This window comes from Oncorhynchus masou, chromosome 32 (genome assembly GCF_036934945.1).
Source record: "Oncorhynchus masou masou isolate Uvic2021 chromosome 32, UVic_Omas_1.1, whole genome shotgun sequence".
Taxonomy (NCBI): domain Eukaryota; kingdom Metazoa; phylum Chordata; class Actinopteri; order Salmoniformes; family Salmonidae; genus Oncorhynchus; species Oncorhynchus masou.
The window spans coordinates 57985085-58012359 of record NC_088243.1 but is presented as its reverse complement, the minus strand read 5'-3'; the positions used below and the strand labels follow the sequence as shown (position 1 = coordinate 58012359).

The window sequence follows — 27275 nt, the reverse complement described above, 5'->3', positions numbered from 1 at the left end:
ACACGTGTTTCCCATGCCAATAAAGCCCTTTAATTGAATTGAGAGAGAGAGAGAGAGAGATAAGAAAAATGACGCAATTAATTTTGTCTGTAAAAAATACAAAACGATTTAACGAATTTACGTTTTAGTTGTGCATATGGTCTGGACTAGAGCTCGCCTTGCTTTTTTCTGCGCTGGACTATGGTCAATGGTCTCCACATTGGCTAAAGTCGATGCCTAGTATCACATTTATCTGAATTATTGCGCGTAAAGACCGTGTTGTCATGTCACGATTCCATATCCCTTTACTATTCCTGGTGGCCTTTTATCAGAGAGCTGCTGGGACACAATGAGGGTAAGACCACCCACAGGGCACACACGGGTTTAATCAACGTTGTTATCACGTCATTTCAGTTGAACTAACGTAGACTATACCTTAAATTCACGTCTGTGACCAGTGGGCAGATACATTGCACTTGGACTATTCTGGTTCTTTACTCAAAGATTAAACTTGGCAGTAGCCTTGATGTACAGAATGCATGCAAATGTTATTCTATTCCTCATGCTGAATAAGTAGTTATGATTATATCCGGACATACTTTGTAACTATATTTTCGTAAACTACTATAAAATCATTATTGCCTGTACAGACACATGCTTTCCCTGTCAGTCTCATCTATGGCCCATAATAGGTTCCATGCAGTGGGGAGTGGGGAACCGATATACACAGGCAGTTAGGAAAGCTAAGGCTAGCTTTTTCAAGCTGAAATCTTGTAGCACAAACTCAAAAAAGTTCTGGGACACTGTAAAGTCCATGAAGAATAAGAGCATCTCCTCCCAGCTGCCCACTGCACCGAGGCTAGGAAACACTGTCACCACCGATAAATACACTATAATTGAGAATTTCAATAAGCATTTTTTACGGCTGGCCATGCTTTCCACCTGGCTACCCCTACCCAGGTCAACAGCCCCGCACTCCCCACAGCAACTCGCCCAAACCACCCCCATTTTCCCTTCACTCAAATCCAGATAGCTGATGTTCTGAATGAGCTGCAAAATCTGGACCCCTACAAATCAGCCGGGCTAGGCAATCTGGACCCTCTCTTTCTAAAATTACCTCCCGAAATTGTTGCAACCCCTATCACTAGCCTATTCAATCTCTCTTTCGTATCGTCTGAGATTCCCAAAGATTGGAAAGCTGCCACGGTCATCCTCCTCTTCAAAGGGGGAGACAGTGTAGACCCAAACTGCTACAGACCTATATCTATCCTACCCTTCCTTTCTAAGGTCTTTGAAAGCCAAGTTAGCAAACAGATTACCGACCATTTCGAATCCCACCATACCTTCTCCGCTATGCAATCTGGTTTCAGAGCTGGTCATGGGTGCACCTCAGCCACGCTCAAGGTCCTAAATGATATCATAACCGCCATCGATAAGAGACATTACTTTGCAGCCGTATTCAACGACCTGGCCAAGGCTTTCGACTCTGTCAATCACCACATTCTTATTGGATGACTCAGCAGCCTTGGTTTCTCAAATGACTGCCTCACCTGGTTCACCAACTACTTCTCTGATAGAGTTCAGCGTGTCAAATTGGAGGGCCTGTTGTCCGGACCTCTGGCAGTCTCTATGGGGGTGCCACAGGGTTCAATTCTCGGGGCGACTCTCTTCTCTGTATACATAAATGATGTTGTTCTTGCTGCTGGTGATTCTCTCATCCACCTCTACGCAGACGACACCATTCTGTATACTTCTGGCCCTTCTTTGGACACTGTGTTAACTAACCTGTAGACGAGCTTCAATGCCATACAACTCCCCTTCCGTGGCCTCCAACTGCTCTTAAATGCAAGTAAATCTAAATACATGCTCTTCAACCGATCACTGCCTGCACCTGCTCGCCCGTCCAGCATCACTATTCTGGACGGCTCCTACTTAGAATATGTGGATAACTACAAATACCTAGGTGTCTGGTTAGACTGTAAACTCTCCTTCCAGACTCACATTAAGCATCTCCAATCCAAAATCAAATCTAGAATCGGCTTCCTATTTCGCAACAAAGCATCGTTCACTCATGCTGCCAAACATACCCTCGTACAACTGACCATCCTACCTATCCTCGACTTCGGTGATGTCATTTATAAAATAGCCTCCAACACTCTACTCAAAAAATTGGATGCAGTCTATCACAGTGCCATCCGTTTTGTCACCAAAGCCCCATATACTACCCACCACTGCGACCTGTACGCTCTTGTTGGCTGGCCCTCGCTTCATACTCGTTGCCAAACCCACTGGCTCCAGGTCATCTACAAGTCTCTGCTCGGTAAAGCCCCGCCTTATCTCAGCTCACTGGTCACCATAGCAGCACCCAGTCGTAGCCCGCGCTCCAGCAGGTATATCTCACCGGTTACCCCCAAAGCCAATTCCTCCTTTGGCTGCCTTTCCTTCCAGTTCTCTGCCACCAATAATTGGAACGAACTGAAAAAAATCACTGAAGCTGGAGACTCATATCTCCCTCACTAGCTTTAAGCACCAGCTGACAGAGCAGCTCACAGATCACTGCACCATCTGTAAACAGCCCATCCAACTACCTCATCCCCATACTGAATTTATTTATTTATCTTGCTCCTTTGCACCCCAGTATCTCTACTTGCACATTCATCTTCTGCACATCTATCATTCCAGTGTTTAATTGCTATATTGTAATTACTTCGCCACCATGGCCTATTTATTGCCTTAACTCCCTTATCTTACCTCATTTGCACTCACTGTATATTGACTTTCTTTTCTTTTTTTCTACTGTATTATTGACTGTATGTTTTGTTTATTCCATGTGTAACTCTGTGTTGTTGTATGTGTCGAACCGCTATCCTTTATCTTGGCCAGGTCGCAGTTGCAAATGAGAACTTGTTCCTCAACTAGCCTACCTGGTTAAATAAAGGTGAAATAAAAAATAAATACCTCAATCACCGCAGTAAATAGAAGTAGCCGAGGTGGGATCTTTAGAGGGACCTGAAGGAATTACAAAGAGAGCAGGGAGTATTTCCTTACAGAAACTCAACCACTCTTCTAACATTATTTTTCAGTTACAAAAGGAGAGAGCAAAGAAGCCCAAATATCCCATCCATGCATTTTTTCATTAAGAAAAAGTTTTGTAGGTGAATACAAGTCATCACTGTAGTAAGCCTACAGTCACCTGAGTTTTCTATCTAGCCCTCCTCTGTTGAGAATGTCACCCCTTCTCAGACCTGTGTAATTACATCTCCAATCACAGACAAATGGTTGAGTGTGCACAGACCAGCTGTGCCAAGACCCTCATTTGGCCCCTACGAGACAGTGATTCGAGTCACCTTAGATCCACCCAAACTCATGCCTGCTGCCAGTTGATTACAAAGCAAAACCACAAAGCCAAAATCTAGTCACTAATGGATTGATTCTGGCTATGTCTCACCATTGCTATTAGTCACATGTTCTCCTGTAATTGAACACTTTTCCAATTGAACTACAAAGGATGCTGATCTGAAATCAACTTCCTAAACCTCAACATGAGAATATATCCATTGACACGAGTGCAGTGTGGCTGCTGTGAATAGTTGGCTTGTGAAATCCACCCTCTCCAGAATGACTCATTTCTCCTAGTTGGATGTTCTCCCTGCAGTGGTCATTGCATGTCTTTCTGGTAAAGTAACCGCCTCACCGAGAGCAGTGGGAAGTGTTCCTGGCTGGTCTCACTGTGATGCGTGCTGTGTCTATCTGCTTTACAACCTGCAGGCGGCCATAGCAGCTGCCTGCGTTAGTGTAATAATGTAAAAGAGATATTTGAATATTAATACCACTTATGCATGCCTTATTATGAGAAATGGTACAAAGGATTTCAATCGCTGCTGAAATGTAAAACTGTCTTGAATGCCAAAGAGTCTGTTTATCCTCACTTGAATTTGCAAACACGAGGGAGACTTGGGTGCTAGGAATCTGAGGGCATGTTTATGTGTTATTCAGAGTCAGACTGTAAATAAGGCATTTGATGAAAGGTGTTTGTAAGTAAACATCATTGTACATTTAGCAGTCTATTGCAAGTGCCCAAATTACCATCATTAGAAACGTTGTTGAGATTTGTCACCATGAGTTGAATTTCCATTGGTCTAAATTACACATTGGCTAGCCCCTGTCTACTGGGTAAGCTAGTATCTGGACCACAAGTACTCAGCGGAGAGACAGGGGGGGGGGGAGAATCTAATCCGGCAGCCCTTTTTCTAAACAAAAGAGTCCCTTTTAAATATCCTTCAAGAGATTGGGTTTATGAAATAAGATAGACCACAAGTGAGGGGAAAGAATGAGTGTGGTAAGGGAGACGTAATGTATGGAAAGTTAGATTCAGCTCCTTGGTTTAAAGCTACAGTGAAAACGATGAGGCAAAAAGACTAACTAGTTACAGTAATACACTCAAAATGGAGGAGAGGATCTCTGCACTCCAACGTTGTCATCGTCGAAGGTCATGATCTCAGTGCACATTCAGTGCAATGTGTGCCCAGTTAAGTCCTTTTCCTACTTTCTTTGCTATCTTTTTTTCCTTCCATGTGACGCTACAACACTTTTACGTTGAGTTGAATGAAACTTTAGCAAACCAGAAAGCCTGGCCCTTTTTCAGAGATGTACTAGTTTTCACTGGACTTTTTTTTTCCCCAACTTCCCTTTATGGAAATGGCTCAGGAAAGGACCAGGATTCAGGCCGTGCGAACCTGAGACTTTGTGGGGAAACCATTAGCATTAGAGGTTCTCTGCATGACCTTTATTCTACTCTTCATGTTCTACCTCAAAATCATTTCATACGTATCACAAATAAGCTGATAAATACAGTGCCTTGGGAAAGTATTCGGCCCCCTTGAACTTTGCGACCTTTTGCCACATTTCAGGCTTCAAACATAAAGATATAAAACTGTATTTTTTTGTGAAGAATCAACAACAAGTGGGACACAATCATGAAGTGGAACAACATTTATTGGATATTTCAAACTTTTTTAACAAATCAAAAACTGAAAAATTGGGCGTGCAAAATTATTCATGTAGGTTAATGTGTGGGAAAGAAAGTACATATCGCCCATAAATACATTAGTAGCTGACAAATAGTTTTCATCTGTTTATGCCTTGTTGCTATGACTGATTTTAGAGCTGTCGTTGGTTTCAGGCTCTGGAACCACAATGCACAGCAGCTACAATGAGGTTGTGCCAGAGGAGGAGTACTACACTCTCCAACTGAACTACAGGAGTAATTTACGGAGAACCACACAGTCACAACACTAACATTATCAACAACACAGATTTGACATCTACGTACCCCACAACACTGTTTTGAAATCAGTGTCTCTTGGCATGTCTGTAGCACATTGGTCTTGGCGCTGCGTTCCAGTGTGTGTTTAAACAATATTGTTTTGATGCAGATCTAAGATGGTGTCACTTTCTGACCCTGGCCAATGGGGATGTGACCTGCCACTCCCCCCGACGAGAGAGCTACTGCAGCACCCTAGGCACCTGCTGCGAGATGACCTGTGACCGTGGCTACAAGCTGCTGGGCAGATCCTCGGTGCAGTGCATGCCCAACCGCCGCTGGTCTGGGACCAGTCACTGCCACCGTGAGTACAGGCTGATTATAGACAGATACAGGTGATTGTCTTTTTTTTGTCCATGTCCTCTATTGTTAATTTTTCTTTTAAAGGCCCTGAGTTTTCTTTAGAAAAAACCTTCATAGGAGTAATATACACAGAGTGTACAAAACATGAAGGACCCTGCTCTTCCCATGACAGACTGACCAGGTGAATCCAGATGCAAGCTATGATCCCTTATTCGTGTCTCTTGTTAAATCCACTTCAGTCAGTGTAGATGAAGGGGAGGGGACAAGTTAAAGAAAGATTTTTAAGCCTTGAGACATGGATTGTGTATGTGTGCCATTCAGAGTCTGAATGGGCGAGACATAACATTTGAAACCGGTTTGGTAGTAGGTGCCAAGCACACCATTTTGAATCAAGAACTGCAACACTGCTGGGTTTTTCACTCTACAGTTTTCCGTGTGTATCAAGAATGGTCCACCACCCAAAGGACATCCAGCCAACTTGACACAACTGTGGAAAGCATTGGAGTCAACATGGGCCATCATCCCTGTGGAATGCTTTCGAAACCTTGTAGATTCTGTGCCCCGGTGAACTGAGGCTGTTCTGAGGGAGGGGGGAGGGGGAGGGGGTTATGCCACTCAGTATTAGGAAGGTCTTCCTAATGTTTGTTATACTCAGGGTCTATCTTGTTGACTATGGTGACTCCACAGAGGTTCGTTGCAACGTGCTGCACCTGATCTGGCATGGCACGTACCACTGCACCCAGGGTTATGTGGTGGACTCCAGCTGTGGCTACATCTGTGAGCTGGGGTACCGGATCGAGGGGGGACCACTCTCGTACCTGTCTGGATGGGGGGTCCTGGAGTGGGGCAGAGTCCATCTGTGCAAGTATAGCTCATATGTTTAGTCAGCACGTCCAAGTATACTGACATGATTCATGAATGCTTTTTCACTGTGGTGTGAAACCCAGGTGGTGTTTGGTTTGATATGCCTGGAGGTAAGTGAATGGTCAAAGTCAGTGGTAGTTAAGTCAGCAGATTTTTTACATTTTATTTCCATGAGTTAATGAGATGCATGCACCCTGTAAGCACGGCAAAAATGTCAAAAAACATTTGGAATCCAAGCTAATTGTTTTTCCAGTGCCGTTTTGTTCCTAACTTTTATAAGCCCCGGCAGCTCCCATGGGCATGTCTCCCACCCACATAAACACAACACAGATACTCATCTAGTACCGCTCTTTCCACGTTTCATTTCCTTTTTCTGTCTTTGTCTCAAAACCAAGACCAATTGATATTTCTTATCTTCAAAGTTCCCCTCACTCAAAAGATTAATTGATTCAATTGACCCAGACCAACAGAGGGTGTTAACATTTAAACCCCCCCCCCCCGTTGCCTCGGAAACGGCACATAAAACACTGGAGTATGACAGTACTTTAAAAAACTTTTTTTTTTTTTTTAAAGATTCCCTCCTTCTTCCCCTGTGCTTTATCAGGAGGTGAATCACGTGGTGTTCTTTGTCTGTTTGCAGTGTAACACTGATAGGCCAGGGGCCAGATACCAACTTTAAAGAGGGGATGAACATTATCCGGCACAGCACATGACTAAGCCAGAAACAGGGCTGCCTGCAAGTTCATTGTTCGTGTGGAGGGTAAGGCACCACAGTAACCTGACATTCAGACACAATGACCTGATATTTGGACTAGAGTAAAGCCCAGACTTACTGGACAAACAAACAGTGCATTCGGAAAGTATTCAGAGCCCTTGACTTTTTCCACATTTTGTTATGTTACAGCCTTGTTCTAAAATTTATCAAATTGTTATTTTTTTGTTAATCTACACACTACACCCTATAATGACAAAGCAAAAAATGTTTTCAAAAACGGAAACACCTTATTTACATAAGTATTTAGACCCTTTACTCAGTACTTTGTTGAAGCACCTTTGGCAGCAAATACAGCCTCGAGTCTTCTTGGGTATGTCACTACAAGCTTGGCACACCTGGGTTTTGGGAGTTTCTCCCATTCTTCTCTGCAGATCCTCTCAAGCTCTGTCAGGTTGGATGGGGACTGTCGCTGCACAGCTATTTTCAGGTCTCTCCAGAGATGTTCGATGGGGTTCAAGTCCAGGCTCTGGCTAGGCCACTCAAGGACATTCAGAGACTTGTCCTGAAGCTACTCATGCGTTGTCTTGGTTGTGTGCTTAGGGTCATTGTCCTGTTAGAAGGTGAGCCTTCGACCCAAGTTGAGGTCCCGAGCGCTCTGGAGCAGGTTTTCCTCAAAGATCTCTCTGTACTTTGCTCTGTTCATCTTTCCCTCGATCCTGACTAGTCTCCCAGTCCCTGCCACTGAAAAACATAGATTATTTAGGTTTAGGTAAGTATATATGAATCATAAAAAAAGAGGTTTGGAGAGCCTTTACGCACAAAAGGAAATCGCCACATTCTTCAACCCAACTCATCTTCAAATGAGTCGATTCAGCTAGTTCAGCCACACGTTGCTGACAGGTGTATAAAATTGAGCACACATCCATGCAATCTCCATAGACAAACATGGGCAGCAGAATGGCCTTACTGAAGAGCTCAGTGACTTTTAACGTGGCACTGTCATAGGATGCCTCGTTTCCAACAAGTTAGTTCATCAAATTTATGCCCTGCTAGAGCTGCCCCGGTCAACTGTAAGTGCTGTTATTGTGAAGTGGAAACGTCTAGGAGCAACAACGGCTCAGCCGCAAAGTGGTAGGCCACACAAGCTCACAGAACGGGGCCACTGAAGCGTGTAAAAATCGACTGTCCTCGGTTGCAACACCACTACCAAACTGCCTCTAGAAGCAACGTCAACACAAGAACTGTTCGTCAGCTTCATGAAATGGGTTTTCATGGCCGAGCAGGCTAATGCCAAGCGTCGGCTAGAGTGGTGTAAAGCTTGCCGCCATTGGACTCTGGAGCAGTGGAAACGCGTTCTCTGGACTGATGAATCATGATTCACCGTCTGGCACTCCGAGGGATGAATCTGGGTTTGGTAGATGCCAGGGAACGCTACCTGCCCGACTGCATAGTGCCAACTGTAAAGTTTGGTGGAGGAATACTGGTCTGGGGCTGTTTTTCATGGTTCGGGCTAAGCCCCTTAGTTTCAGTGAGGGGAATTCTTAGCGCTGTGCTTCCAACTTTGTGGCAACAGTTTGTAGTCCCTTTCCTGTTTCAGCATGACAATGTTAACAGCACAAAGTAAGGTTCATACAGAAATGGTTTGTTGAGATTGGTATGGAAGAACTTGACTGGCTTGCACAGAGCCCTGACCTCAACCCCAATGAACACATTTGGGATGTATTTTAACGGCGACTGTAAACCAGGCCTATTTGCCCAACATCAGTGCCCGACCTCACTCATGCTCTTGTGGCTGAATGAAAGCAAGTCCCCGCAGCAATGTTCCAAACTCTAGTGGAAAGCCTTCCCAGAAGAGTGGAGGCTGTTATAGCATTACCTGGGATACCAACTCCATATTTAATGCTCATGATTTTGGAATGAGATATTCGACGAGCAGGTGACCACATACTTTTGGTCATTTAGTGTAGGTCAAGGTCAGAATACGGTGTATCTGTAGACACACCTTAATTTATTCCATCTCCACCCTGGGAAAACAAATAGTGGGTGAATAGCATGCTATTGTCATGCTTAAGTTCAAGGTCACAATACTCGTAGGTAGAAAAGTGCATAAAAAGGGAATTCCCCTATAGCGTCTCAGAGTAGGAGTGCTGATCAAGGATCATGTCCCTATGTCCATATCATCTTAAATCCTAAACTGATCCTAGATCAGCAATTGCTTTGTGAACAATAGAGATCCTGCTTTCCATCTCTCCCCAGTGTCTAGTCCTCAAGCCCCCTCTCAATGGTTACCTCACCTGTGACTCTGACGGGAACAACTACGGGGCGGTGTGCGAGTACCACTGTGACAGGGGCCAGGAGAGGAGGGGGATCTCCAGCCGTGTCTGCCAGTTCGACCACAGCTGAACTGAGGCCCCTGCCGAGTGCGTCCGTTAGTATTGAGAACCAATGAGAGCATGGCCATCTGGTTTGTTGTCTTCAACTGAACCCATACATGTAAAGTGATTATACCAACAACCATACTGTTTTAGATGGTGTGTGCATGTGTACTGTGCAATGGAGTTTAAAACAGATGTGGATACAGCTTCTGGCCTCCTGGACCGGTTCTACGAGAAGAGGAGGCTTCTGATTGTGTCGGCACCTAACGTAGCCCATGGAGACGACAAGCTCCAGAATCTTATGGTACAGGTGAGTCTGAGACACCGGGATGGTTTGGGTATCATCTGCAAGTCAGGGAATTTCTGCTCTCAATGGTAGTTACTACAGGACTTAATAAATAGCTGTTTAGTGAATGAAATATGAGCACCTCGTTTGTATGAATTGTGACCATGCTTGGGGTGTTTTCATGCCTAGAAAGCAGATTGTGGTCTGGACATAAGAGGAGTGACAGTGATTGAGCTGCTAGGGTCCCCTCCTCGAAGTGGGCCACATCAAGGGACGTCACCTGGACACTGAGGTCAATGAGGGTCTGAGGTAAGGTGACTTCCCATAATCAAATTGTATTGGTCACATACATGGTTAGCAGATGTTATTGCGAGTGTAGTGAAATGCTTGTGCTTCTAGTTCCGACAGTGCAGCAATATCTAACAATTTCACAACTACCTAACACACACACAAATCTAAGTAAAAGGGATGGAATATGTACATATAAATATATGGATGGGCCATGACCGACCAGCTTAGACAGTATAAAATACAGTATATACACATCTGGGATGAGTAGTGCAAGATATGTAAAAATCATTAATAAAGTGACTATTGATCCATTTGTTACGAGTGTCCAATCATGTTGGCTGCACTGCATCTTCAGGCAATGTAATACACCATCACTGACTTGACACGAAATGGTCACCTCGTACTGTGGTACAGGCAGGCTTTCCGGATCTCCAGATCCTACTTCAACATGGTGCTGCTGGACAAGGATGGTTTGGACCACGAGAGATTCCTCACACCCACCACATCCGATGAGCTCTTCTCATACATCGACAATAACCTTTTGGACGAAGAAGAACGGAGGCGGTTGGAGTTAGAGACGTCTGTGACTAAGAGTGCCCCCTGTTGGCTTGGAGAGGTCAGACACTTTTAAAGATATCAGCTCAGAGGAAGGCTGGCCCAGAATAGAGAGAGAAACAAGAAAACAGATAACAGCTCTGCTAGTCAAATGTTTCCATTGGCTGATAAACCTGAAAAACAGGCTAAGATCTCTTCATCTGAAAGTATAGAGATTGTTGGTGTATTGTTAGAGGATGAAACATAGGTACCTTTACTTCACCTTCCATACTGCACAGACGGGTATAACAAACGTGAATGATTAAAGGTTCAGTCACTTCATATTTGTATTTATTTGGTGAATTAAATATTTGATACAGTCATAGGACTCAAAAGAGCATAAAAGTTCAGAAATAAAATGAGTCTCCTTCACTTTGTGCAAATGGTAATATTTACATATTTAAAAAATTCATATGCACAGTCGTTTTTTTCAATTACCATGAATCATAACCCAAGGTGACATGGACCAAAACTGGTTCAATGCCTTAAGAGTGGAACAGAGATTCTGCCTGAAACTGAAACACCAGTAACCCCCATGAAGCGCCACAGTTAATGAGTGGTTTGCTGAACATGGATAGAATTCAGCTTCGATAAAATGTCAGTTAAACAGGAGTTTTTCAAATTTGATCTAAACTTTGGTTAGTGTCGATTGATCTCAAAAAGTATTTGTATAGTTGACAACCTTACATTTAAAAATATGAAATGATACCTCTATCAAAAACCTCAAGCTATCCGGTGAATTTACACTGCTTTCAAATCACTTGTTTTAGGCCAATCGTGTCGTAATAGTGCCTGCGGTTAGTCTTTTTTGTTTTTTTACAGAATGATGGTGATAAAAAGTTGAGGGATTGCCCTGTCTCCATAGCTCTTCTTTCAGGTTACGAGGTAGTGTGGCATCTTCACTTGCTCTTGCCCATAGAGGAGCGTAATGGAAGACTGCCCTCTGCACACGAGTCAGGGTATTGCATCATCTTCTGCCACAGAGTCACCTCCTCCCCTGTAGAATCCGCCTCCACTTCCTCCTTCCCAACCTTCAGTGTGGCTGAAAAGAAGGGCAACAGAAAAACAGTGAACTAAAGTAGGTCTGTCCTGTCCTAACCTCGTCCCCAGGCTATTGTGCATATAAGCCTGGGATAATGATTCAAAGTTGGCCTTAGTGGGTGTGACCATTAGGTGTTGTGGGATTGTTTGGTAGATTTAGCCAATGAAGCCAATGCTATCTGCACCGTGAGTTACTCCCGGTCTTTCTGTATTGGCTAACAAAAGCTTAAGTTTGACGCTTTGGTCCACCAGACTTCACACATTTGGACAGAAATGTCAGGGAATGAGATTTATTTTAACAACAGGCCTACTGCTCTTAGTAATTTAAACTGAGGTAGCTTCACCTTACTACCAACTTTAACATTGGAAAAATAGGTGACCTGCAACGGAATAGTAAATCAAACATGTAAAACGGTAGAGCAATACTGCCAAGGGATAGAAACTGAGACTTCCCCGCCATAAATCAACACGGTGTTGTGTGTCATTAATTGTGGCTTTGCTGAGTCGAAACCCCACCCAGGAAGATAAAAAGGTGTTGTGTCATTACCTGTGCCTGTGCTGAGTCGAACCCCACCCAGGAAGTCATTACTGGACATGGCCTCCCGGTCCCACACTGTCAGCTCTAGCCACATCTCACTTAGCTGGTCTAGGGTTAGGTCTTTGTACACAAATGTGTGGTCGTAGTGAGGGTTCAGAGTTTTCTTCACCACCGGAGTCTTCCTCTTAGTGGACTTGGCCTTCGATGGCAACAAGTATCTAGGTTTAAAAGCATGAGTGAGAAGGATTACATTTTGATGAAGGCTAGGTGGCTGAAAAATGTTCTTAAAATGAGCAGGAGTTGCACAATCGCAAGTGAGGATGATGAAACAAAATGTATCTCTGTTAGAGTGAACGTAGAGAATTAGTGACATCATGCCGCCAAGCTAACCCTTTCACAAAGGAATCCGACGTGTCCCCTGCTTTCATTGCAGTCAGGTTCTTGGCCTCTTTGATCAAGACGTGCAACTCCCCTCCCTGCTCCGTCTTTGTCTTCTTGCCAAGAGAGAGTCTCTTGCCTAGGGGAGATAGTGGTGTCAGACAGCCACTGCTAGGGATTGGTCTGACACAGATAGTGCTGACTGAGCTTTTCTGTGAGTTTGTTCTGTCGACACGGGCACTCCTACCTTTGGTCTTTTCAGTGGGTGAATTCTTGGTCGAGACATACTTCAGGGAAATCAACAGTTCTCCTTTGTACTGAGAGAAGGCAGAGGACTGCAGTGGTGACGCCTATAGAGGATAATAGTCAGTAAAACCACTAGACCACAGGGTTGTACTGTAGATTAGAAATACATTTAGTGATTGATGTGTAGGGCCTGACCAGGAACAACTGAGCCCTAGTGATGAGACTATTCAGGCTTACTTTTCCCACGAACGCCACACACTCCTCGTGGCCTGCGTCGAGATTCCTGCAGTCCAGAGGCACCTCCACCTCTCCAAGGAAGGCATTACGACCCAAGCGGGCATGGTGCCAGACAGAGAGCTGGAGGGAACGATTGAGCACCTGGGAGCGACTGATGGAAAACTGAATGAGGAGAAGAGATGAAGTGAGAGAGTGACACCCTGCTCTCACTGAGCCGTCAACTACATCTTAGTAAAGGTTTCCACCCACCCTCTCTGGCCTTTGCATCAGAGTTGCTTGTTCACTATACTCAGAGTTTTTAAAAAGGGCAGCAACAAAATCAATATTTGTTTGTCTTTCACTAACGGCGATTAACTCTCCTTATCTTGAATGCCAATATCAATCTTACTGCCTACTGAAGGAGGCGGCATTATCAACTTAACAACCGGCCATTGAGTAATAAGGGATGTATACAGGGTTAAAGTTCATCAGTGTTCATCTAATTCTACTGCAGTTCCAGAGGCCATCACCTTTAGGGTCTCATTGTAAGTGGGGTCCACTGTGTTATGTTTAATGCTGGTTTTTTTCTTGCCAATGCGAGACTTGTCAGGGAGAAGGTAGCACTTGACATACCTGCAGGACAAAAAAACATGAATATTTTCCTACATGTTAAAGAGTTCAAATGAAGCCATATTCCATCTGGTTCTGCAATACCAATAAACTATACTGAAGAAAATATGTCAAGTGTTTGTCCCATGTTTCATGAGCTGAAATAAAAGATCCCATAAATTGTCCATATGCCCCAAAAAATGTATTTCTCAAATTGTGTACAAATTGGTTTACATCCGTCATAGTGAACATTTATCCTTTGCCAAGATAATCAATCCACCTGACAGGTGTGGCATATCAAGAAGCTGATTAAACAGTATGATCATGTGGCCTGTGTGGCTCAGTCGGTAGAGCATGGCGCTTGCAACGCCAAGCGTCGTGGGTTCGATTCCCGCTGGGGCCACCCATATGTAAAAGTAGTGGTCCCAGCCGACTTGTAAGTCGCTTTGGACAAAAGCGTCTGCTAAATGGGATATATTATTATATTATATTATCATTACACAGGTGCACCTTGTGCTGGATACTATAAAAAGGCCACTAAAATGTGCAGTTGTCACAGGACACAATGCCACAGACGTCTCAAGTTAAGGGAGCGTGCGATTGGCATGCTGACTGCAGAAATGTCCACCAGAGCTGTTGCCAGAGAATTAAATGCTTATGGTAGAGAAATTAATCTCATCCAATGTCATTTTAGAGAATTTGTATGTATGGCATCGTGTGGGCAAGAGGTTTGCTGATGTCAACATTGTGAACAGAGTGCCCCATGGTGGAGGTGAGGTTGTGGTATGGGCAGGCATAAGCTATGGACAAGGAACACAATTGCATTTTATTGATGGCGATTTTAATGCACAGAAATACCGTGACGAGTACCTGAGGCCCATTGTGAGGCCCATTTCTTTTAAGGTATCTGTGACCAATATCTGTATTCCCAGTCATGTGAGATCCATAGACTATGGCCTAATTTATTTATTTCAACTGACTGATTTTCTCATATGAACTTTAACTGAGTAAAATCGTTGCGTTTCTATTTTTGTTCTGTTATTTAAGTCAAAATATTAAGTGCCTACATTTCCAAACTACAAATGTAGAATTATTTTTCTTCCGTTAAATGTAACCTTTACAATTCTTCCTTTTGGAACTCTGATAATGACCCCTGGGCACATCAAACATTTTGTAAACAGGACAGGGTCTTATCGAAGATGATCTACATCAGGGATCATCAACTAGAATCAGTTGCGGGACAATTTGTTCTTGAGTGGATGGTCAGAGGGCCGGAACATAAATACAAATAATTTGTAAACGGCAAACTGACCGCAAAAAGCCCAAACAGATATGTTTGACTAAAAATCAATTCAAACCTTGCTTACATTTGTATACGATCACATGGTTCTCTCTATTATGTATGGGAATACTTGAACCAATTTATTCAATTAAAAATCACTTGTAGATGATTTCCTGGTGTTTTTAATGTTATGTTCAACAGTAAATAAAAGTTGCTCAGAAAATTGGGGGGGCAAAATAAAACCACATTTGGCCCGCAGGCCGCCAGTTGGGAATCCTGATCTACATTATGTCATACAGTAATAACACTGAAGTGTGTGTCTAGAGTGAACAACAGGATTACAAGGGAATCATTCTCTACAATGCATCTCATCTACTGTCATCGTAAAAACATGACGAGACTTATTGCAACCTACGGTAGAATAGTGTTGGTCTCACTTGAAGGAGTGGGGGAATACTATCACTGTTGGCAATGACATGATGGAATGCATCTGAATAGTGCAAAGCAGCTTTGTTGAAAGAAAATTCCAAAGCAGCATCCACCATGACTTTCATCCACCCAGTGTTTTCAGATGTGGGGATATGAAGGAGAGGAAACATTATTGAGATGCACCCATCATTTCCTACTGAGAGAACTGTTAAACCCTAGTCCTGAGGGGACACTCACGGGTTTGAGCGCTGGCGTCTGGCGTCCCCGTGGGCCAGCGAGTGACACTCCTTGACGAGGACGGCCAGGCTCTGGGTGGTGTCATCGTAGCTGATAGAGAACACGATGTCCCCGCTCACCTCTACACTGTCATAATCTCCTGCCTCACTGTAAATACTCATCAGACTGCCCAGTGTGCTCTGTGGTGGACACACACACACACACTTCTGTTAGTAGTTGGTTTAAATGCATTCATATTGACTACAATTCTATAACTTGGAATTCAAAATGAGCAAAAATTGTGACCAGAAAGGTAAATGTAGCATATTCAATCAAGTAACATAAACTTCCTGGAAAGCACACAAATGAGGCCTGTGACAATGAAAATCAGGTCAGTCAAATTTGCATGCCCTGAAGCAAATTTTAGCATGAGATTTTGTTGCCATGGTAACTTAATTAGGCAGCAGCTCACAACACAAACCAGGATATCCTGAATTGTCTCAAAGTTCTGGTTCAATAAATATCTTGAAGAACTCTAAAAATAGCATCACACACTAACTAGAACCTTTGAAAATAGGATAAGTGAGAATCGCATGCATTTACCTTGGAGCCGCGAAGATTTGAGGTACTTGAGCACACCTTTCTATGGATGCTCACCAAGTTATCAATGTCTTCATCCTCCTCATCATCCTGCAAGCACAGCAAACCATTTAAAATCATGAAAAAGACATTGCAACTGCATCTCTCACCAATACTAGCACTATAAGGAAGTATTTTGTAGTATAGTGAAGCCTTATGCATTAGTCTATAATGAGGAAGAGGTACTGCTCACTGGCACATTGAGCCCAGGCACCGACTTGCTCCGGTCACCCATAAAGCCCTCTGATGCTTCAGCCCCCTCCTCACGCAGGTCCAGCACAGACGTGAATTCTGAGTGAAACCCATGGAGACGCATTCAAATGGAGCATGTCTTTGTTAACACAAGCAGGCCAGATGCCCTTAAAACAAAACGATATTTGAATAGAGTTTGGGAGTCAGGGCTTCCGAGGCGACAGACACACAAGAGTCTCACCGGAGGGTTTCTGAACTCGTCTGACGCTCTTCTTGAACAGGCCGCCATCTTCCAATGCGACAGACCCCGTGCCAGAACTAACACTACGACGACTTACTACGGAGGACTATGGAAAGAGACAAGGGTTACAGTCAGGTGTGACAGTATAATATGTATTGGCTGGAGACATGAGGACTAATACAGGGTTCGGGTCAATTCCATTATTTTTCATGTGGACTTTTCACTTGCCGACTTGACTGCACTAAAATGGAACTGACCCCAACACCTGATTGAAAGGTAAACGGTCTCCTTACCGTGTCTGCATCTGAGGTGGGGCTGTGGCTACTGACGAGGTCAGCTTTAACTAGACCATTCATACTGGTCGCTGTTGGACTAGACTGACCTGTGCTCTCCTCCTTCCTGGATCATAAACACCATTCATAATGAGCAGACAAAAAAGTAGTTTTGTTAGCATGTAGCGCTAATGCTATAGGTCTATTTGTTTGGATGTAGACTTACCTTGGTAAGAGAGGAGTCCCAAGAGAGGACTCGGTCTCTGTCATGACAATGTTCAGGCTGGCTTTCTCTGCAGGCTCATTGTCCCTGTGCTGCTGTTGCTCCTGCTGCTCCTTTGTATTAACTCCCACGGATTCTTCGGAGACTTCGTCTAGCAGACTGAGAAGGTTGAAATAACAGTGTCAAAATGTTATATGTTGAATTGAAACTCCATCCACATATTACAGTAACTGCATCACACTATTGATTGTAAAGCATGTGTTGTCACCCCAGATAAAAATAGGACTCACTCCTTGTTGGAGGCTGCTAGGTCCCTCAGTCTGGGTTGGGGAACAGGGGTGGTGGGCTGGCTGGGGTTCAACTCTGTACTGTTCAACAGGAGCGCTCCCATGTTCTCCCTCTTCCTCACTAAAACAGAACACCAAGCTTTAGCATGACAGGCAACTGGTAATATGCTGACAGTGGCGTCATTCATTCAGACAGGGATTTCCCTACTGGGAAGTGCCATTGAAAAAAAGTGCATAAACGGAGCTTCTTACATATCAATATTGAAATTGAGTAGAGAAAAATAGGACAAATTGCTATGCTGCCACACCACTGACATTCCACTCTGCACCAGCAGTGAAAGTCATTTAGGGTTACCAATTGAATAGAGCGTAGCCCACAACTTGGTGGTTCCTGGACTCACGTGGGGGCCTCTTTTTGAGGGAAGTCCTCACTATGTCGTGTCCAGGGGTGGTGAAGAAGCGGTTGACTCGTTGGTCATAGAACCAGTCTCCGGTGACCTTCTTTAGATCACTGGAGAAAAATAACACCACACATTACCACATCATCAAATATATGGACCACAACGCTAAGGGTGACATGCTGACAGTGCAAAAACGTTGTAAAAATAAAAACAGAAAAATATAGTTTAGTTAAGTTTAGAATGCAACAGATATGCATAGCGTGCATCCACGAAATGTAAACCCGCTGACAGTATTACCGTCTCCTTGTGGGTGTTGTACAGTGAGAGTCTTTGACATTAACAAAAACATCACGCTTTGCATATAGATACAGCAAACACAGGGATCGTCACCATTTAGATACTAAAAGACAGGGTGGGGTGATGTACAGTACAGAGAAATTGACTCTTACGCCTCTTTAGCACACACACTGCACACCCAGGATCCATTGGGGCAGACTGAGCAGCAGTTGTGGCACACTTGGTGTTTGCATGCCCTACACTGGCTGGAGCCAGCAGATAGTGGACCAAGTGGTTCCTGGCAGCGGCCGCAGCTACGCTCACTGTACTTCCCACTGCTACGCTTGGCGCCCTTCCTCATAATGTCCAGCAGCTCCATCTTCAGCTTCCTAAAACAACAGGGGGGGGGGGGGGGCATTGGTTAGACCCTTGCCTATTGGTGTCTGTGTTGACATCTTTGCATAACTGGATGTTGAAAGTCTAGTGACTGTTTCCATCTGCACTCGTGAAATACTGAGTTGATGAGGCTTTCCCCCTTCTGATGACCAGGTGGCGAATCGCATCTCTGCATGTCTGGCAGACATATCAGTGTGGATGACGGATCACCACCTCAAGCTGAACCTCGGCAAGACGGAGCTGCTCTTCCTCCCGGGGAAGGACTGCCCGTTCCATGATCTCGCCATCACGGTTGACAACTCCATTGTTTCCTCCTCCCAGAGCGCTAAGAACCTTGGCGTGATCCTGGACAACACCCTGTCGTTCTCAACTAACATCAAGGCGGTGGCCCGTTCCTGTAGGTTCATGCTCTACAACATCCGCAGAGTACGCCCCTGCCTCACACAGGAAGCGGCGCAGGTCCTAATCCAGGCACTTGTCATCTCCCGTCTGGATTACTGCAACTCGCTGTTGGCTGGGCTCCCTGCCTGTGCCATTAAACCCCTACAACTCATCCAGAACGCCGCAGCCCGTCTGGTGTTCAACCTTCCCAAGTTCTCTCACGTCACCCCGCTCCTCCGCTTTCTCCACTGGCTTCCAGTTGAAGCTCGCATCCGCTACAAGACCATGGTGCTTGCCTACGGAGCTGTGAGGGGAACGGCACCGCAGTACCTCCAGGCTCTGATCAGGCCCTACACCCAAACAAGGGCACTGCGTTCATCCACCTCTGGCCTGCTCGCCTCCCTACCACTGAGGAAGTACAGTTCCCGCTCAGCCCAGTCAAAACTGTTCGCTGCTCTGGCCCCCAATGGTGGAACAAACTCCCTCACGACGCCAGGACAGCGGAGTCAATCACCACCTTCCGGAGACACCTGAAACCCCACCTCTTCAAGGAATACCTAGGATAGGATAAAGCAATCCTTCTCACCCCCCTTAAATGATTTAGATGCACTATTGTAAAGTGGCTGTTCCACTGATGTCAGAAGGTGAATTCACCAATTTGTAAGTCGCTCTGGATAAGAGCGTCTGCTAAATGACTTAAATGTAAATGTAAATGAGGTGAATGCTAGATTGCCACCAGCATGCCCTGTATCGCTTTCAGCGGTCCTGTCTTTTTAGATCAGATTAAGGAAATGAGACAACGTCAGGAGGAAGCCATTTTAGGACTATTGAGATGCAGCTCGGGAGTAGAGTTCTCACCGGACACGGTGCTCTTCAGCCTGCCTCAGTTCCTCGTCCCTCCGCAGCACCTCCAGGATCAGCTCCCGCTCCGAGTCGGTCAGGAAGGCCACATTAATCATGTCTGCAGCTTGTGGCATTGCACCTCCGTCCCAGGCCCCTTAGGGATTGTCACCCTAGGCCAGACAGGCTCCTGCTAGCCAAAGAAGAGAACAGGGCTGAGTTCAGAAGGCACAAAATGGGAACATGTTTTATCCATCTATAACTTGTCCTTTGTGGCTTCTGCCTGAAAATACTTTTCTCCTGCTTTACCAAGCACCATAGCTTACATTTGAAATCCCTCATGATATCAGTGAGAACCAGTGTGAAAGTCCTAATCCCAAACATCAGCAGCATTGAAGATGGAGTAAAGCTGATCGGAGGCTTTTCCCCCAGCTAATGTCCATTTAATGGAGGACCCACTTTCAGTACATGAGCAACAACCTCATATACAGTACAGGCTACTCAGAAAGAGCACAGCATTACAGTGGACCACTGAGAGGAGAGAGTGCGCGTTTAAACAATGGGAGGGCTTGCTGTGAGGGGAAAGGACAGAGACTGGTAGAGAGGGGTAGACAGTGCAGGACTAGCAGACATACAGACAAAGGGGACTGTTAGTGGATGGTGTTACCTTTACCTCCTCCACTAGTGAGGCTGCTGCTGCCAGTGTCAGAAGCCTCTCACTCCACCTTGCTGGAGCTGGCTGGGTAATTAGGAAGATGGAGCTGGCAAGTGTAACAGTATAACTTTAGACCGTCCCCTCGCCCATACCCGGGCGCGAACTAGGGACCCTCTGCACACATGGACAGACCCAGACAACACAATGACCTAGCTTAGAGCCAACACCCTGAGATGGCCCAGCTGTAGACAAATGAGAGAAGGTGGACTAGTGGAACATTTCCAAAACAGACTGACCAGGTAAATCCAGGTGAAAGCTATGATCCTTTATTGATGTAACCTGTTAAATCCCCTTTTTTTAAATCAGTAGATACAGGGGAGGAGACAGGTTAAAGAAGGACTTTTAATTAAGCTTTGAGACATGAGGGTGAATGGGCAAGAAAATATTTAAGTGCCTTTGAACGGGGTATAGTAGTAGGTGCCGAACACAGAACTGCAACACTGCTGGGGTTTTCATGCTCAACAGTTTCCCTTATGTCTCAAGTATGGGCCACCACCCAAAGGACATGCTGTGGCAAGCATTGGAGGATTACCATCACTTTTTATAGTCCATGGCCTGAAGAATTGAGGCTGTTCTGAGGGCAAATGGGGGTGCAACTCAATATTAGGAAGGTATTCTTAATGTTGTGTACGGTGTCATTTCCACTGGAGTAAACACCAAACTACAACACCTTTAACAAACTAAGCCTATAACGTTGTACTGTATATGCTTACATCATGTAGAAAATCCTTTGCAAGGAAAGAAAACAGCCCTGCCTTGGTATATCTTGAGCTTTGAGTCAGGTACAAACATTTGTTGACATACAGATAGTGATTTTATTTCGACATGTCATCCTATAGTAAATTAGGACAGGATGACATGGGAAAATAGTCTCTACCTTATCTTACTTTGACAGATGCTGGCACGCATATAGAATAGATAGATGATGACAAATAGGATCCAGGATCCTTGAGGTTTTAAACCCCTCTGACAGGGTGAACGTTTGCTTGAGGGAATTTGAACAGGAAAGCTAAAAACAACACGAGCTCAGCATATCACAGGGTTCCCACCCTCTAAGGACATAGAGCGGCGGGCGGAGTGCACTGGTTAAACCATTTGTTTAATCCTGACATCAAGCCTGTCATCGGCCATGTTCCAATTATGAGCTTCAATCTCTAGGTGAATCCAGAACCTCAGAAGACATTGAATAGTCAAATTGACCGTTTAAAAAAAAAAAAAAAAAAAGGCACTTCAATTTTTTGGACAACTCTGAATTTACTGTGAACACACTACATTTTTAAGGCAAGGCAACATTTTTATCTGCTCAGGAATAGTTTGAGCCAGCACATTCGAGAAATAGTGTACAAAAGTATTGTTTGCTTCATCATGACCACATGGTATGGAAACCCGAGTGCCCAGAAGAGGACAACTGTCCAGGGCAGCAAATATGGATAGCAAGATAGTTAGCAAACCTCAAAAAGCAGTTCAATAACATATACAGTTTCTTCAGAAAGTATTCATACTTCTTGACTTATTCCACATTTAGAGCCTGAATTCAAAATGGATTAAATATATTAATTCTCACCAATACCTCATAACAACAAAGTGAAAACATGTTTTTAGATATTGTTGCCAATTTATTGAGAATGAAATACAGAAATATCTCATTTACATTAGTATTCACACTAGGGCTGACCCCAATTTACTGGTCGATAGGCTGTTGGTCGACCAAGATTTTACACACACAAACCCAGTCAAAAGTTTGGACACATCTACTCATTCAAAAGGTTTCTTTATTTTTACTATTTTCTACATTGTAGAATAATAGTGTAGACATCAAACTATGAAATAACACATATGGAATAATGTAGTAAACAAAAAAGGGTTTAGATATATTTTATATTATTCAAAGTAGCCACCCTATGCCTTGATGACAGCTTTGCACACTCTTGGCATTCTCTCAACCAGCGTCACCTGGAATGCTTTTCCAATTGTCTTGAGGGAATTCCCACATATGCTGAGCACTTGTTGGCTGCTTTTCTTTCACTCTGCGATCCAACTCATCCCAAACCATCTCAATTGGGTTGAGGTAGGGTGATTGTGGAGGCCAGGTCATCTGATGCAGCACTCCATCACTCTCCTTGGCCAAAAAGCCCTTACACAGCCTGGAGGTGTGTGTGTGTGTGCTGGGTCATTGTCCTGTTGAAAAATAAATGGTTGTCCCACTAAGCGCAAACCAGATGGGATGGCATATCGCTGCAGGATGCTGTGGTAGCCATGCTGGTTAAGTGTGCCTTGAACTCTAAATAAATCACAGACAGTGTCGCCAGCAAAGCACCATCACACCTCCTCCTCCATGCTTCACGGTGGAAACCACACACGTGGAGAGCATCCATTCACCTACTCTGCATCTCACAAAGACACGGTGGTTGGAACCAAAAATCTCAAATTTGTACTCAGACCAAAGGACACATTTCCACTGGTCTAATGTCCATTGATTGGGTTTCTTGGCTCAAGCAAGTCTCTTCTTATTATTGGTATCCTTTAGTAATGGGTTTCTATGCATCAATTTGACCATGAAGGCCTGATTTATGCAGTCTCTGAACAGTTGATGTTGACATGTGTCTGTTACTTGAACCCTGAACATTTATTTGGGCTGCAATCTGAGGGGCAATTAAATCTAATGAACTTATCCTCTGCAGCAGAGGTAACTCTGGGTCTTCCATTCCTGTGGCGGTCCTCATGAGAACAAGCTTCTTCATAGCGCTTGATGGTTTTTGTGACTGCACTTGAAGAAACTTTCAATGTTCTTGAAATGTTCTGTATTGACTGAGCTTCATGACTTAAAGTAATGATGGACTGTCGTTTCTCTTTGCTTATTTGAGTTGTTCTTGCCATAAAATGGACTTGGTCTTTTACCAGATTTGGCCATCTTCTGTATACCAACCCTACCTTGTCACAACACAACTAACACACATTAAGGAAATAAATTCCACAAATTAACAAGGCACACCTGTTCATTGAAATGCATTTCAGGTGACTACCTTATGAAGGTGGTTTAGAGAATGGCAAGAGTGTGCAAAGCTGTCAAAAGCTGGCTATTTGAAGAATCTCAACTATAAAATATATTTAGATTTGTTTAACACTTTTCTGGTTACTACATTTTTTAATTTAACCTTTATTTTACTAGGCAAGTCAGTTAAGAACAAATTCTTATTTTCAATGACGGCCTAAGAACAGTGGGTTAACTGCCTGTTCAGGGGCAGAACGACAGATGTACCTTGTCAGCTCGGGGATTCGAACTTGCAACCTTTCGGTTACTAGTCCAACGCTCTAACCACTGGGCTACCCTGCCACCCCATGATTCCATGTGCCATTCCATAGTTTTGATATCTTCACTATTATTCTACAATGTAGAAAACCGCTTGGCTTGGTTTCATCAGACCACAGAATCTTGTTTTTCATGATCTGAGCGTCCTTTAGGCAAACGCCAAGCGGGCTTTCATGTGCCTTTTACTGAGGAGTGGCTTCCATCTGGCCACTCAACCGTAAAGGCCTGATTGATGGAGTGCTGCAGAGATGGTTGTCCTTCTGGAATGTTCTCCCATCTCAACAGAGAAATTCTGGAGCTCTCTCAGAGGGACCATCGGGTTCTCGGTCACCTCCCTGACCAAGGCCCTTCTCCCCCAATTGCTCAGTTTGGCTGGGCGGCAGGCTTTAAAAAGAGTATTGGTGGTTCCAAACGTCTTCCATTTAAGAATGATGGAGGCCATTTTGTTCTTGGGGACCTTCAATGCTGAAAAAAATATATAATTGTACCCTTCCCCAGATCTGTGCCTCGACACAATCCTTTCTCTGAGCTCTACCGACGGCTCTAATTGCGTTGACCTCATGACTTGGTTTTTGCTCTGACATGCACTGTCAACTGTGGGACTTTATATAGACAGGTGTGTGCCTTTCCAAATCATGTGATAAATTAAATTGATTGGACAAGGGGACTCGAATTAACTTGTAGAAACATCTCAAAGATGATCAATGGGGCGGCAGGGTAGCCTAGTGGTTAAGGTGTTGGACTAGTAACCAAAAGGTTGCAAGTTCAAATCCCTGAGCTGACAAGGTCGTTCTGTCGTTCTGCCCCTGAACAGGCAGTTAACCCATTGTTCCTAGGCCGTCATTGAAAATAACAATTTGTTCTTAACTGACTTGCCTAGTAAAAATTTAAAATAAAAATAATGGAAACAGCCAAAGCAAAGCTGGAAAATGTAAGTCCTTGAGTGGCCCCATCCAAATCCCAGACATGAATCCTATTGAAAATCTGTGGAAAGACTTGAAGATTGCTGTTCTCCGCCTATTTATTTTTTATTTAACTTGGCAAGTCAATGACGGCTTAACAGAGCTTGAGAAAATCTGCAAAGAAGAATGGGAGAAAAACCCCAATTCCAAATGTGCAAAGCTGATACAGACGACTCAAAGCTGCAATTGGCTCCAAAGGTGCTTCTACAAAGTATTGATTAGAGTGAAAATGTCATTTTCAATAAATGTGCAAACATTTCTAAAACATGTTTTCACTTTGTCATTATGGGGTATTTTGTGTAGCTGGGTGAGTGGAAAAAATGATTTAATCCATTTTGAATTCATGATGTAACACAGCAAAATGTGGAATAAGTCAAGGGGTATGAATACTTTCTAAAGGCACTACAAGTGCTGAGCACTCAGAGCAAAGCACTGACTACAGCTAATGACCATCCACTATTTCCAGTTTGAAAAGCTCCCCTCAGGGAGGAGATATCTAAGAATATCTATAAAAAGTAATTTGACCCAAGTCTCAGATCCTGATGTACATACATATTAATTATTTAATCATGGAGGTGATCAGGTGCCCTTCAGTCTTAATGATGATGTATTTTTTACTAGGAATTCTTGATGTTGATTGTGGCTTTTAGACCAATGTATAACGTGTCTAACGGGAAACTGCACTTGCACTTTTGTAGTTCGTATCGTTTATTATTTTTGAGGATGATGGAGTCCTGATGGCTTTCATGTCTGTTTTTATGTTGTGAAGCCAAAGACACATTGGGTGGACAATAAAGTTTTTCTAATTCTAATAATGTTGAGGGAGTTTAAGCAGAGAAAAAAAAAACTTGATTTCAATGCCATAGCCCTCATTACCACAGTGTTTGTGTGCTATGCTGTCACTCACGCAGAACTTTGGAGAGAAACTTTTTCCTCATTGTTTTAACGCTTGAGGCCAATTGACTCACATTTGAGAAGTGTACAATGCCTTGTAGGGCAGCTCAGCATGCAGCTGCCTACTTCAAGGGAATGCGTGTGTCACAGAAACAAAGATGACAGTGCCCTGGGATATTTCTAGAGTCAATAGACACTAAGAAGGATATCAACAGAAAGAGTGAGGACAAATTGAACGAATACCAACGTCAGTAAAAACAAAAAGAAAAAACAAAAGGTGAATACAGGAAAGAAAACTCCACATACAGTCATTTTCCAGGGCATCTTAGGTTGTGTTTACAGCCCAATTCCGATGTTTTCGCCACTAATTGGTATTTTGACCGATCAGATTCTTTGCCAAAATATCAGATTTGGGCTGCCTGTGTAAACATAGTCTCATTGTGGGTATAGGCTATTATAAAAGTAAAGTTAATTCCAATTTAACAATGCATGAGAATAGCAAAGTTTAATGTGCAATTTTCTTGACAGTAACTCAATAAGTAATGTAAGTCTAACAGCAAATGTAGGACTATTTCAAAGTATGTCATTTACCTAATTTGCCAAAAGGACTTAGAAAAAAATACAGTAGGCTACAACAAAACAATCAAATGTAGCCTACTGCATTTTTTGTTAACAGCCCAAATGTAATCAAACAAATCTATTGTAGGCCTAGAGACAATGCATGATGTGGCTGGATTTAAGATTGTGTTGGCAACACATCCTGTTAATTGGACATTATTGAAAAAGCGCAGTTGTTTATCAACACACATGATCTGCTGAATAAAACAACACTACATAAGAAATGCTGCTAAATGAGCGAGCGCAAATATAGTTCATAGAAGATTTGTCAGTCTCAAAAAATGTATTTTAACACCTGTCCAGACGGTGTTTTAATTCCATTGAGAAAATCGAAAACTTCACTTCGATTGTGATTCAAATTAATTCACCATACCACTTTCTTTCGTTCCCAAATCTTGGGAGGGTGGAGATGAAAACTAATCAAATGGAATAATACAACTTTCAGAGCAGACTGGTAGCGGACAAAACAAGTGCACGGGTATATCATTTGTTCGCAACGTCAATGAATCGAGGATCGTAAATCATTCCTAAGGGAGGTTTCCCATATCAGGAAAAGGTATTCAACAATTTACTGTAGTGTAAACATTTTTTTGGATTGCAACTGTAATTCAATAAAACAGTTTGAATGAATGTTATAGATCACAACAAACTCAACTTACCGCTCAACCCTTTGCTGCAATGTGTCAGCGTGCCTCCCACAGTCTACCTTCCAGTCTATTTCCTGCACTCTGAAACTGTTGACTTTCAGCGTTGGTTATAATCATCACATCCCGGAAGATATGGAAAATTTGTGACGGCCGTGGGGCGACAAATAGCTACAGACGTTTTCCGCAGCAGGTGCATTCCCTCTGCTCCATTTCCCTACTTTTCTGAAAAAAAGCCGAAGCAGTGCTAATTAATTCAATACCAGTAGTATCCACAAGTAAATAACCAAACCCCGTAC

General features: G+C 43.7%; 1 protein-coding gene and 1 pseudogene across 3 annotated transcripts; one reads left to right on the top strand and one right to left on the bottom strand.

Moving 5' to 3' along the window:
* The first annotated feature begins 263 nt into the window (after positions 1–263).
* On the top strand, positions 264–11166 carry LOC135527236 (sushi repeat-containing protein SRPX2-like; annotated as a pseudogene).
* Positions 11005–27275, bottom strand: LOC135526308 (synaptotagmin-like protein 4). 3 transcript variants are annotated; one of them, XM_064954566.1, is made up of 17 exons: positions 26992–27275; positions 19852–20026; positions 18390–18605; positions 17941–18050; positions 17543–17660; positions 17256–17411; positions 17051–17156; positions 16758–16863; positions 16518–16615; positions 16289–16375; positions 15707–15885; positions 13680–13782; positions 13171–13332; positions 12935–13037; positions 12700–12826; positions 12319–12527; positions 11005–11772 (listed from the first exon to the last, which is right to left on the bottom strand). In XM_064954566.1, exons 2-17 carry the CDS (start codon positions 19968–19970, stop codon positions 11630–11632), a joined length of 2142 nt encoding a protein of 713 aa, XP_064810638.1. In that variant the 5' UTR covers positions 19971–20026; positions 26992–27275; the 3' UTR covers positions 11005–11629. The 3 variants fall into 3 exon arrangements, with proteins under 3 accessions (XP_064810638.1, XP_064810637.1, XP_064810639.1); XM_064954565.1 differs by having other exon boundaries at positions 19852–20023; XM_064954567.1 differs by lacking the exon at positions 18390–18605 and having other exon boundaries at positions 19852–20023.

Excerpts from the sequence above, each read along its gene's own strand:
- LOC135526308 (XM_064954566.1), bottom strand. The coding sequence starts at position 19,970 with ATGCCACAAGCTGCAGACATGATTAATGTGGCCTTCCTGACCGACTCG. Across the intron at positions 17,412-17,542 it reads CTAGCAGCCTCCAACAAGGA|TCTGCTAGACGAAGTCTCCG; the intron begins GTGAGTCCTATT and ends CAACCTTCTCAG. Across the intron at positions 13,333-13,679 it reads CTTACAATGAGACCCTAAAG|TTTTCCATCAGTCGCTCCCA; the intron begins GTGATGGCCTCT and ends CTCCTCATTCAG.